This window comes from Anolis carolinensis, chromosome 2 (genome assembly GCF_035594765.1).
Source record: "Anolis carolinensis isolate JA03-04 chromosome 2, rAnoCar3.1.pri, whole genome shotgun sequence".
NCBI lineage: Eukaryota > Metazoa > Chordata > Lepidosauria > Squamata > Dactyloidae > Anolis > Anolis carolinensis.
In genome coordinates, this window is record NC_085842.1 from 205370833 (window position 1) to 205384893 (window position 14061).

At 40.3% G+C, this 14061-nt stretch overlaps 1 protein-coding gene across 2 annotated transcripts; it reads right to left on the reverse strand.

Moving 5' to 3' along the window:
* Positions 1-3122: 3122 nt before the first annotated feature.
* LOC100559338 (uncharacterized) lies at positions 3123-12966 on the reverse strand. Of its 2 annotated transcripts, none has more exons than XM_003223343.4 (5): positions 12810-12966; positions 9009-9185; positions 6518-6617; positions 5174-5304; positions 3123-3989 (listed from the first exon to the last, which is right to left on the reverse strand). In XM_003223343.4, the coding sequence occupies exons 1-5, from the start codon at positions 12864-12866 to the stop codon at positions 3711-3713; spliced, it is 744 nt and encodes a 247-aa protein (XP_003223391.1). In that variant the 5' UTR covers positions 12867-12966; the 3' UTR covers positions 3123-3710. The 2 variants fall into 2 exon arrangements, with proteins under 2 accessions (XP_003223391.1, XP_062827644.1); XM_062971574.1 differs by lacking the exon at positions 12810-12966 and adding an exon at positions 9571-9723.
* Between the last annotated feature and the right edge of the window lie 1095 nt (positions 12967-14061).

The window sequence follows — 14061 nt, forward strand, 5'->3', positions numbered from 1 at the left end:
ATTGACTACAAAAATGCGTTGGATTATCCAGAATGTTGGATAAGTGAGACTCTACTGTATGTATGCTTGCTTCTCTGTTTGCGCCATAGAAGCTCTTGCTAGGTGACAGTGCCCCCCCCCCCCCATGGTGTCATTGGATTGGCTGTTGCTAGGTGTCTCCCTGTGATATCACAGTGAAAATAAGGTGACATGTGCATGAAGGGATGGGATGAAGGAAAAGATCTGAAAGATAGGAAAGGAGAAGGGAGGAAGAAGGAAGATAGGAGCCAAAGGACCCAAGCTGCACCATCAACTTTGTTGTTGTTTATTTGTTCAATCGCTTCCGACTTTTTGTGATCTCATGGACCAGCCCATGCCAGAGCATCTTGCCCTTGGTCGGCCCCTCTTCCTTCCATTTTCTACAGCATTATCATCTTCTCCAAGCTTTCCTGTCTTCTCATGATGTAGCCAAAGTACTTCATCTTTGCCTCTAATATCCTTCTCTCCAGTGAGCTGTCGGGCATTATTTCCTGGACTATGGACTGGTTGGCTCTTCTTGTGGTCCAAGGCACGCTCAGAATTTTCCTCCAACACCACAGTTCAAAAGCATCTATCTTCCTTCACTCAGCCATGCTTATGGTCCAGCTCTTGCATCCATAGGTTACTACGGGGAATACCATTGCTTTAACTATGCGGACCTTCGTTGCCAGTGTGATGTCTCTACTCTTCACTATTTTATCGAGATTGGTCAAATGGAAACATTAAAAAAGGAATCTGAAATGAAGCAACAATTTTTTCTGTGCACTTCCCATCCTTCCCTCCTTTCTTCCCATATTCTTGACAGCCTGAAGGATATTGGGAAATACGTTTCTATATTTTTGTGGAGTCCACAAAAATCCCTTGCAGCTCTGATCCCCAATAGCAGAAGTTTGCTCACTTCTCTAGAGGGTTTTCAGTGGGATCACATTGTGTGGATGGCCTCTTTCATTACACACCCAACTAGCCTTGTGTTTCTTGTTTGCTGTTAACAGCAAAGGACTTGGCTGCTGAGAGGGAACTGCTGGAAGAATTCACTATTCTCAAAGTCATTAGCAAGCTTAGAACATATTCTGCCTTGAATTACTGTTTTATGTACTTATTAGTATAGAATACAATTGAAGAAATATTTTATGGAATCTTCTGCAATAAAAGACAATTTTTTTTTCACATTGCAGCCAAATATAGACTTAAAGGCTAGATTCGTTCATATCTGTTATATTAATAAATACTCTATGAAGAATTGGCTAACAACAACTAACAACATATCAGCTGTGCAAAAAATGGACTAAACAAAGTTGACGTTACTGGTGTTAATGAAAAATGCAAGATTTGGGACAGAATTAAAGAATGAAGTAGCTTATGCATATAGTACTTATAGTTCAAATGTCTCTTAGCTCTGTGCAGTAGGCAGACTGAACAATCTCATCCCAACCCATTGAAAACCTGAGCATTCAAACAAGTTGAGAGATGTGAGCGGAAAAGCAGATGTAAGAATAAAAGTTTACAGTACATTATTGGAGATGGTAATGATGATGTTTGTGTGGATTTTACTGGCAATCGAAATTAATTTTTCCATATGTAGCATTCACATTGGACAAGAGTATGGCACATCATTTTAAAAAGAAACGCTTGCACGTTCACCTTTCCTTACAAGTGCCATGAAAATATGTAGACCTTAATGTTAGTTTTAAAAGCTTGGCAGTGTCAGTCTTCAGGTAACTTTCATATCTGTTTAGTTTTACTATATTTATAAATAAATAAATAAATAAATAAATAAATAAATAAATTTATCTATATTCCGCCTTATCTCTCCGACGGGACTCTGAGCGGATTCCAACAGCAGAAGGTAATCATTCAAGGGGCTGGGCTAGCACTGTGGTTTAAAACACCTGTCATAGAAGATCCTGCCAACCAGAAGGTTGGCAGTTCAAGCCCAGGTCGGGGTGAGCTTCTGCTGTCAGGCCTGCTTTTGCTGAGCTAGCAGTTCGAAAACAGCAATGTAAGTAGATAAATAGGTACTGCTTTGGCAAGGAGGTTAAGGTGCCCTGAAAAATATGCCGGCAAAAATTCAACCAGGAAAGATGTCCACAGACAACAGGCTCTTCGGCATGAAAAATGAAACAACAGCACCTCCCCATGGCCAAGTTGAGCACAGCCAGATGCCAGAGATGAAAAGAGGTTAGCCTTGCTTCTGTTTATGTACTGTCTATCTTTGTCAATTGAATGGCGGCATTGAATGTTTGCCATATATGTACCTATAATCCGCTCTGAGTCCCCTCATTGAGATAGAGCAAAATATAAATAAAGTATATTATTATACAAGGTTAAATCCTTGTGTCGGCAGGACTGATGACTTGAAGGTTGGGTTGCTGACCTAATGTGGATGAGCTCCCTCTATCAGCTCCAGCTCCATGCAGGGACATGAGAGAAGCCTCCCACAAGGATGGTAAAAACATCAAAACATGAGTGTCCCCTGGGCAATGTCCTTGCAAATGAGCAATTATCCACACCAAAAGCGACTTGTAGTTTCTCAAGTCACTCCTGACACAAAATAATAATAATAATAATAATAATAATAATAATAATAATAATAATAATACGAAATCCAGCATGTCTATCTTGTTTGCTGTGTCATACAATATAATAGTAATAATAATAATAATAATGTGTGATGTATTTTCGGATGATGCGTGCAGATCCCAGCAGGGTGGCCTTTTGCAGTTGGCAGATCGTAATTTTGTCAATGTCTATTGTTTCCAAATGCCGGCTGAGATCTTTTGGCATGGCACCCAATGTGCCCATCACCACCGGGTCCACCTGCACTGGTTTCTGCCAGAGTCTTTGAAGTTCAATCTTGCGGTCCTGATAGCGGCTGAGTTTTTCCTGTTGTTTTTCGTCAATGCGACTGTCACCTGGGATGGCAACATCAATACATCCGAAAATACATCACACAGTCCTAGACACTTGGGAAGTGTTCGACTTGTGATTTTGTGATATGAAATCCAGCATATCTATCTTGTTTGCTGTGTCATAATAAAATAATATTTGGAATATTTGGAATCATACAAATGCTTGTGCGAAGATTTACAACAAGACCAACAGAGCAGAGATTATATTCTTATTTATTTTACACCCTCCCTTATTTGTATCACCAGAACAGGTTTAAAGGAAGCAAAACAATTAACATGTAAATACATAATTTTAAATTATTAAACTATATTATAAGTCAGAATGATTAAAATTTCTTCTAAAATACATGAAAATGTAAAAAAGTATTTGCTCCAGCTACAATCAATTAAGTGGGCATCTGCTTTCGGAGGAAATGAGAAAGATGTCTTCCTGAATTTCTTTTCCAGTGTTTGAGTAAATCTTCCCAGGTTTTGATCAATAAAAGGTTTTCTGGCACAGATAAATGCTAGGCCAACTAGATTTTATATGGGAAAACCCTGTAGAAAATGGTAAATTATAGTAAAATTACAATCAAAACAAATTGAGCAGCCAGTGTCTGATCTTCAGAGTACTTCATTTCAGTTGGCTCCCTACTGGAAAACCACTCAGAAATACAGATCAGAGGTAAGTAGACTTTTGCAACCTATATCTTTTCTTTTTCTGTCTTTGCAACTTCTATAACACAATGAGTGCAGATTGGCCTCCGTGTATCACTGCAAAGATCTGGTTAGCAGGAAGCTTAATTAGGATGATTTTGTGTCCTGTTTTTCCTTCGGTACTCTTCCCATGGAGAAGAATTCTGGGTTTGGCTTCATGTCTGTCAAGTGAGCAACACGATTTGCCATGGCAAAGAAGGCTGTAATGGTGGCTATATCCCAGGCATCATCTCGGTCAAATCCCTGAGCCTCTAACTTCTGAAAATGCTCTTCAGTTATATTCTCTGCTCGACAGACAGCTAGCGCAAATTCAATCATGGCCTGCTGTCGAGCATCAAGGTCAGCCATCTTCCAGTTCACAATGACCTGCACACAAAACAACCAAAGTTACAGCATATTACACACTTTGACCTAGGGAATACAAGACTTGAATTTTATTATTATTATTATATATTGTTGTCTTTCTGGCGGCAGGCTAAAACCTTTATTTTCACGCAGGGTTTTAAAGCAGGGGTGCTGTGAAGTGTTTTCACCATGTGAATAGGTTTTCAATTGATTTTAATGGTTTTAACTGTTTATTTTAATAGTTTCAATATTTATATTCTATTTCAATGTTTGTACGCTTTCTAAGTTTTAAACTGTTGTGTTGCTTTTACTGTTAGCCACTTTGGGTCTTTTTTAGAGAGATAAAGCTGAATACTACATTAAGACCTAACCAAAAAAAAAAAAAAGCTGACTTGTTCTAAAATTATTAAGGAATGTCCCTCAACATGACCTCACTACCTTTGAGGATGCCAGCCATAGATGTGGGCGAAACATCAGGAGAGAATACTTCTGAAACATTGCCATACAGCCTGGAGAACTCACAGCAACCCAGTGATTCCGGCCATGAAAGTCTTCAACAACACAATGAACTACAATGCTTGTGCTTTCTGAACAGGTTGATCATACGCAGAGCAGTAAAGGGTTCCCATGTACTTGATATATTTTACTTATAGAAGAACTCTGTACAAGTGCAGTGCCTCAATCTTATAGCATGATGACATGACAAGTCACATTCACCCAAACGCCCTTCTATACAATTCAAAACCTGAAGGACAGTTGGCCAACAGCTCTTCCAAAAATTATCTAGATACATTTATCTACTGAAGCAGTACAAACTAATCAAAATCTATAGTTTGGAATATTTAGGTAATGATGAGTTCTGTTCAAAACTTAAGATGCAAGCCATTAACTAACAGTTAACAGATAGTTCCACAATATTTGTTATGCATATGGAGTGTGTAACTCATTTTCGAAGCTGATCAGTGCTTCAAGGGGTACCCCATCTGCCTTGTTTGTACCGCCACACTGCACTGCTTTTTCTTGCTGCTGCACCACTCTACTTCAGCTACGCGGTGACAGCTATCTGTTGCACAATTGGTTATTTGCTGCATTAAGCAGTACAGAAGTCAAAACACAACACACACACCCTCCAAAAGAAAAGAAAAGAAAAGATAAAAGAAAAGGAAAGGGGGAAAGAGCCAAGTAAGAAAGATGTGAGAACTGACCTGGTCAGCTAGAGTTGGTTTCTTGGAAAATATTCGATGCAAAGCACTGTGCGCAGTGACACAGTAGGGACACTTGTTGACAATGCTTGTAGCCACAATAATGAGCTCCTTATCTGCAGCGCTTAGGTTCCCTGTAGGACAAAAGACATGCAAAAGGCAAGTCATATTCCTAAAGTAATCTCACAGTTTGTTTAAAGATAATAGATGTATGCTCCCATGAAATCTTTAACATTTCTATGAAGGTGCAGAGATAGCCCATTAGAGCAGTTTTTAGTCAACTCCAAAGGCTTTCAAAGTTATATTTCTCATCTGGCCCCATAGTTCAAGAATATTATTTGCATGCATGTGGAAGATCCATGTGCTCAAGTGATGGATTAAAATGACTTTGAAGTATCTAATGTACATGTGTCAAACCCAAGGCTCATGGGGTGAATCCATGCTGCCATGTCAATTTATGTGATCCTCCAGATGCTGGACTACAACTCTTGAATTCCTCATCATTAGCTATCATAAGTAGAGCAGATTGGAGTTGTGATACAGCAACACCTGGAAAGCTACAATTTGTTAAGTTTAGCCTGAATAGTGAGGTTAGGATTAAGATACAAGGCTTGGGGAAATGATGTCTGACTCTAAAATATCCTTTAAGCTTTGCCCAACCTCTGCGCCACAAGTGCTCTTGTGTTGCAATTCTCATTATCCCCACATGGCAGATAATTAAAAGTGATGGGTGCTGCCTTCAATAACACCAGGAGACCCAAATTGGGTAAGAACTAATGAGAACTGACAACTACGGTATGTAAAAAAAAAAAACCCTTATAGTTGGCCCTCTGTATCCACGGATTCTCCATCCATTGATTAAATGGCCCTTTGAAGACAACCATGAGCCTAATGTGGCTCTGGGTGAAAATGAGTTTGACCCGCCCGATTTAATGCATCAGTGACATGGAGACAAGCCTTTTCTTAACTTTAGTTCTCAGACTGGAAAGTGCCTTACTGCTTTTGTACATGCGGGAAATGCTATAGAATTCTCTTCTTTTCACCATGGTCATCCAGAGTCAATTGTCTGCAGTACAGCATTGGCATGCAGCATATAATTTGACAAGAAGGAACAAACAGGGCATTCTAGAAGATGGGTTATTTTTGTACCAAGAGTACCAATGCAACATGTGGCAAGAATGTAAAATCAATGGAAGTAGATATTTGCTCCTAATTACTCCTACTGATAGACTCAAGGAAGGATAGCCATTCATTAGCGCCATATAATTCCATCAACCACCAGTGGTTTATTACAATGATATTAGAAAATATATTTTCTCAATTTCCACATCTGGTTTCTTTTCTTACCTGATTCCTTGTTCATGATGGCATTGTAATAAGCAAAGAATGCTCTGAATTCGGCTGGTCGATGAGACATCACTTTAAACACATTGGGTAAAAAACCACTCTGTGAATTAATAAAAAATAGTAAGACATTTGACATTCACAACTAAAAGGTCTTCCAGATGGGCCAATAATTTTGGGCTTTTTAATGGTGTCAGAACCAATTTGAGAACATACTGCAAGTTGATTCTGGTGTGAGAGAATTGGCCATCTACAAAGACATTGCCCAGGGGATGCATGGATGTGTTAGCTAGGAGGCTTCTCTCATGCCCCTGCAAGCTAGAGCTGACAGAAAGGAGCTCACCCTGTCTCATATATTCGAACCAGCAACATTCAGGTCAGCAACCCAACATTCAGATCAGCAGTTCAGCTGGCACAAGGGTTTAACCCATTGTGCCACCGCGGCTCCCTAATAATTCTGGTAATAGTTGGGATATTCTGTTTCAGGATTTTACACCTTGTGAAAGAAAGAAAACCCTATAAAATTCATGAAGTTGCCATAAACTGAAAAATTCCTTGAAGGGACATATCACACAACAGCCATAGAGGTAAATTGCTACAACACTTCGCACTAGAGCAAGAAAAATGAGAAAGAAAATACAGTATATGTAATACTTTGAATGCAGTCGAATTTGCATAGTAACTAGAAATAGTGTGAGAGAAGGAAGGTTCAAAAAAAAGCTTGATGGTACAGATCGAATGGTGATAGAACGTGCCATCAACGGGACTGCTGAGAAGAAGGAATGCAAAAAGAGATGAATACAAATGTGACTTTTACCCTTGCCACTGCTAGATACGGACTCCCTTCAACCCAAGTTTTAAATGTCCTAGCTAGTCCCCAAAATTCAAAAGAAAATAGAGTGTGGAAGGATTTTGTACTTAGCTTTTGTTTATTTAAATTCTCCAAGCCACAAATCTTAAAGGTAAAAGTAAATGTTTCCCCTGACGTTAAGTCCAGTTGTGACCGACTCTGGGGGTTGGTGCTCATCTCCATTTCTAAGCCGAAGAGCCGGCGTTGTCCGTAGACACCTTCAAGGTCATGTGGCTGGCATGACTGCATGGAGCGCTGTTACCTTCCCGCCGGAGTTGTACCTATTGATCTACTCACATTTGCATGTTTTCGAACTGCTAGGTTGGCAGGAGCTGGGGCTAACAGCGGGCGCTTATTCAGCTCCTGGGATTTGAACCTGGGACCTTTTGGTCCGCAAGTTCAGCAGCTCAGCGCTTTAACACTGTACCACCAGGGGCCCGCCCAAATCTTACCAAGCCATGCATTTTTTGGACAATCTAGAGGAGCCCTAAATTGAATTACCATGCAATGCTAATACTATTTCCCAAAGTCTTGAAAATGGCTTATGCACCACTTTGGCTAGGTGGCTTTGGACACACAGGATCAGGATTCCTTAAATGAGACAAATGTAAGTCCTAAGATCAAATGAAAATGATAATGTAGCCGTTTTACTCTGTCACCCACCAAAGAAAGATACGCAACTGTCTGGCAAAGCAGCAACTCACACAGTAGCCTCTATTGCCTTTACCTTCTCATAATCACTGTCTTACTGCTTTTTGCATACTCCTTTCCAAGTACAGCACTTACCTCTGTACCATCTGGTGTAATAGTTCTGTCACACATCCATATCAAGGCAATGTTTATTAGGCTTTGAGTTACTTTTTAAAACTCAACAATTACTAAATACTGTGCAGACTTTTAAGTGCTCCAGAATTCTTCATTATCTGAGAGGTTAAATAATGCCAAAGGCAGGAGAGGGACAGATTGCACACTGGGACATTTCCAGAATGTACTCTACAACAAGGCTTCTTAATGTTTTTCTATTTGTGACTCCTTTCAACTTGTGAAATTTTTACATGCCCCTGGGATAAAAATCAAACATTAACTGATAATAAGTCAGCATTTGCAATGCTAGCTAAACAGGCATGGCGACTTTCCTTTTTTCTGGAGCGCAACTGAAGCATTTTCCACAGAGTCCACTGTAAACACTACATGTTGTTGCATGGCAGGGGGTTGGACTAGATGGCTCACGTGGTCTCTTCCAACTCTAAGATTCTATAATTCTAACATTTGTGTAAACGGCTGGAATTCAGAAACCTTTGAAGCGTTGCCAATTTTTTTGTGACCCCAACAATGAGCTAAGGGAGCTAAGCAGTGTTGTAGACTCTCCCAAAGGTTACTGGGAAGATATACAAACAAGGGCAGCTTTCAGAAATTTGAAAATAGGAAATCCAGCAGTTACTCAGACTTGATCTGTTTGTGATGTGCCACGCAACATCAAAACAAAAACATTCACTTTTGTTCTCAGTGTTTTCCTTTGGCTTCAAACAAAGGCTATGCAAACCACTTTGAAGTGATAACAAACTCTGCACTCAATCCTAGCCAAAAGGCAAAGAAACAATAAGTTTGTTGTTTTTGTCAACCCATGGAGAATGACATTCCTACCTTTACTTCTACTTCCTCCAAGAGCTCTGCGATATCATATGGCAAATCCTTTTTATTGGGTACTGGATAGCGTCCGACAGACTTGTCTATGTTTCCACTCTCGGTGCTGTATGCATGGTTCAGGACCATTCTTTGAGGCCTTCTCCATAAAGTCCCTGATAGATTCTGAGAATGAAGCTAGGAGACAAAAGGGAAGAAAAAAGTCCAATTTGTTAAGGTACAGTCTCCACTTGATTTCAAGCTACAATTCCAAGGATTCCATAATGCTAAGTAGTGTCAAACTGCATTCATTCTACAGTGTAGACCAGAGCTTTCCAAACATTTCATGTTGGTGAGACACCTTTTTAGCCATGAATCATTTTGTGACCCGGTAATTCAGTTTTGCCAGCAAACCAGAGGTTAAACCAACCCATAATAATAATAATAATAATAATAATAATAATAATAATAATAATAATAATAATTGATTAGCCCTTAGGCCGTATCACAATACCAAACCAAACAACAAGGCTTGATAGGACTTCATTACACTCTATGTAATAAAGATTACTGCTGTTTTTACCTGGAGCAATTGTTGTGTTTTACTGTTTTTAATTGGGGGCACTGTGAAGTTGTGATCATTTTATCTGAGTCCACACTGAGTCCTTTGTTGACCATAGTCAGCCATAGTAGAGCACTTGATGAACCAACCTGGACACAGAATATTATTTGAGAACAGAAATGCTGGATGCCTCCAACAACCACCATGTCAGACTACACAGGGAAGACATGGAAATCCACAACCAGGTGGACAATTTCAACAGAAAGGAGAAAACCATGAAAATAAACAAAATCTGGCTACCAGTATTAAAAAAACTCTATAATCAGGACAGTAAATGAAGAACAACACTCAGAAAACAGGGGAATTCCAGTCATGAAACAATCAGGGCCAGGTAACATCTCCCAACAAAGGATTCCTACAGGTAGGAAGCATCCAGGCGTTGGAGCTGCAAGGCTCTTCAATGCTAATCAAGGTGCAACATTCACACTTGCCTCCAATGGACAAGAGTTCTTCCTCCCACCCTGGACATTATTCCACAGATATATAAACCCCAATATACCTCACTACCTCAGAGTATGCCTGCCACAGATGTGGGCGAAACATCAGGAGAGAATGCTTCTGGAACATGGTCATACAACCTGGAAAACTCATAGCAATCCAAAGCAGTTTAAGTTTACATTGCCATATAATCCGTCCAGTTCAAGTCAGATAATCTGGGTGTATAGTAGAGTCTCGCCTATCCAACATAAACGGGCAGGCAGAACGTTGGATAAGTGAAAATGTTAGATAATAAGGAGGGATTAAGGAAAAGCCTATTAAATGTCAAATTACATTATGATTTTACTAATTAAGCACCAAAACATAATTTTTTATGACAAATCGACAGAAAAAGCAGTTCAATACATGGTAACATTATGTAGTAATTACTGTATTTATGAATTTAGCACCAAAACATTGAAATGTATTGAAAATATTGACTACAAAAACACTGACTACTAAAAGGCAGACTGTGTTGGATAATACAGAACGTTGGATAAGTGAAGGTTGGATAAGCGAGACTCTACTCAAATATGGCTCTGTGATCAAGCCTTTGGAAATCTGGTGCTGTAATAACGAAAGATGTGTAACTGACTAATGGAACGGCCCGGACTACGCCTATGGATCACATGTTTGAAGTTAAATGTTTTAACTGTTTTTTAATTGTATCCTAATATTTTATTTTATTTTATTTAACAGGTTGTTTTTTGTACTCTGTTTTAAAGGCATTGAATTATTTTCATGTTGTGAAGCTGCCTTGAGTCCCCTCCAGGGTTGAGAGAGGCGGGGTAAAAGTACAATAAATAAATAAATAATGTATATGGCACTTTAGATGGGGCCTGAGTCTCATAGGGCGCTTCCATATGGACATATAATCCAGAATATTAAGGCAGAAAATGTGTGCAACATCCCGCCAAGTGGAGCTCACTGTCCTGTCGCCAGCCCCAAAGTAAAATCTAACATCACACTCATTTGCTTTTGTATGCAGAATGAAGGCAATGTAACGCAGCAGTCTTGGGGGGTGGGAGTGCAAGAGCAAAACTGCCCAGAGAAGAGGGGGTGTTGCATATACATCTGGATCTGCACTGCCATATAATTGTATGCTTATTGCAGACCCATACAACACAGAGTGAGCGCACTCTGTTAGCCCCAGCTTCTGCCAACCTAGCAGTTCGAAAACATAGGAGCCTCCAATGGCCTAGGGGATAAAAAGCCTTCTGACTTGAAGGTTGGGTTGCTGACCTGAAGGCTGTCAGGTTCGAATCCCACCAGGGGAGAGCACGGATGAGCTCCCTCTATCAGCTTCAGCTCCATGCGGGGACATGGGGCCGGGCTGTGGCATAGGCTGGTAAGCAGCTGCTGCAATAAATCACTCTGACCATGAGGTCATGAGTTCAAGGCCAGCCCGTGGCGGGGTGAGCATCCATCAATTAAAAATAAAATATAGCCCCTGCTCGTTGCTGACCTAGCAACCCGAAAGACAGTTGCATCTATCAAGTAGGAAATAAGGTACCACTTATAAAAGTGGGGAGGCAAGTTTAACTAATTTACAACGTTGGAATGAGGAAGTGAGGAAGTGCCATCAGAGTGGATGATGAAGCAGCTGCTCCCCCCTGTGGCCAGAATTGAACATCCCCTCAGGAGAAGGTTAAATTGCCTCTGCGTCTGTCTGTCTGTCTGTCTCTGTTCGATGTGTTTATGGGCATTTAATGTTTGCCTTAAATGTACATAATGTGATCCGCCCTGAGTCTCCTTCGGGGTGAGAAGGGTGGAATATAAATACAGTAGAGTCTCACTTATCCAAGCCTCTGGATAATCCAAACCATTTTTGTAGTCAATGTTTTCAATATATTATGATATTTTGGTGCTAAATTCGTAAATACAGTAAATACAACATAACATTACTGCCTATTGAACTACTTTTTCTGTCAAACTTGTATAACATGAAGTTTTGGTGCTTAATTTGTAAAATCATAACCTAATTTGATGTTTAATAGGCTTTTCCTTAATCCCTCATTATCCAAGATATTCGCTTATCCAAGCTTCTGCCGGCCCATTTAGCTTGGATGAGTGAGACTCTACTGTACTGTAAATAAATAAACGAGAGAAGCCTCCCACAAGGATGGTAATAACATCAAAACATCCAGGCATCCCCTGGGCAACGTCCTTGCAGACGGCCAATTCTCTCACTCCAGAAGCAACTCAGGTTGCTCCTAACACGTAAAAAAAAAAAATTGTTCGAAAACATGCAAATGTGAGTAGATCAATAGATACCGCTCCGGCGAGAAGGTAATGGCACTCTCCATTACTAAGCCGAAGAGCCGGCGTTGTCCGTAGACACCTCCAAGGTCTACGGACAATGCTGGTTCTTCGGCTTAGTAATGGAGATGAGCACCAACACCCAGAGTCGGACACGATTGGACTTAATGTTAGGGGGTAACCTTTACCTTTGCTATAACGCAGCTCAATCTGCATTACATGGGTCTCTATGCTGGCCATGCAATGTACATCAAACTGTATCATATGGCAGTGTAGCTCCAGCCAGTAGTGTAGCATGACTGTAGTTTTGACAGCACTTCCACTGCTATGGGGACGCTAGAGTTGTGGTTTTGCAAGCGGTTTAGTGCACCCAGTTACACCAAAGTGCCACTCAGGTATAGCAGTTGAAGATGGGGTGCTCCCTCCCTGCCTGCAGGGCCATAGGGGGCAGTGGGGCTACTCACAGCCAGGGGATGAGGGCGGCGGAGCTGGAGGAGGGCGGCGAGGAGAAGGCGCTTCATGGAGCTGCTTTCTGGCGGCGAGGAGCGAAGAAGAAGGAGAACAGGGGCGGAGGAGGAGGAAGAAGAGGAAAAGGAGCGCGCATGCGCGGAACACGCCCATCCTCGCCCAGCTCTCCTGTAGAATCACATCGCAGTGTGACGCCCCTTCGCTCCATTCACTGACCCCAGCGTTCCATGGCAGCCAAAGCGGTACTAAACTGCGTTCATTTTACAGTGTAGGCGCACCCTCAAGTCCGATGGTTGGAATGTGCTCTCCAAAGATTGAGGGTGGAGTATAGCAATCCCTTCGTACCCACAGTTTTGAGGTCATTATTGGGGGTTCTGGTGTTTCTGCCTGGATCTACACTGCCCCTAGGGCCCCTTCCACACAGCTGAATAAAATTCCACATTATCTGCTTTGAACTGGGATATAGGGCAGTGTGGACTTTCAGTTCAAAGCAGATATTGTGGGTTATTCTGTCTTGATATTCTGTGTTTTATTTATTTATTTATTTATTTCCATCATCCTGCTTGTTGATCTTAATGATTGTTTTTATTGATGTTGATGTTTTTTACTGGGATAATTGTTTTATCGCTTTGTTACTGTTATTTGTTTGTTTTATCGGGCCAGGCCCCATGTAAGTCGCCCCGAGTCCCTTCGGGGAGATGGGGCGGGGTATAAAAATAAAATTATTATTATTATTATTATCATCATCACCCGAAGGGACTCAGGGCGGCTCACAATCTGGCAAAATTCAGTACAAAAGATTAAAACAATCCATTTAGCATAATACAATAAATACCTTTAAAACAGTACAATAAAAATACTTAAGCCATTCGTCCACAAAAAACCTTGCACGTAAACCTTAATCCGGACCGAGTCAAAGCCAACATAGTTCATTCATTAAACGCTTGCTCACAAAGCCAGGTAAAATAAATACTAAATGATTAAATAAAATATACAATAAATACTAAAACACACATGAACAATAAATAGAATAATATGCTTAATAAAATAAAATATAAAATAAATACTAAACAAGATAAATACAAACAGGATAAAATAAACAAAAGGAAAATAATACAGAAATGAATACATACATAGAAAATAAATACTAAAATGAATGTAAATGTAAAAATATATATAGAATAAATACTACAATGCATAAAAATACAAATAAATAAAATGCACAATAAATACTTATATTAAAATAAT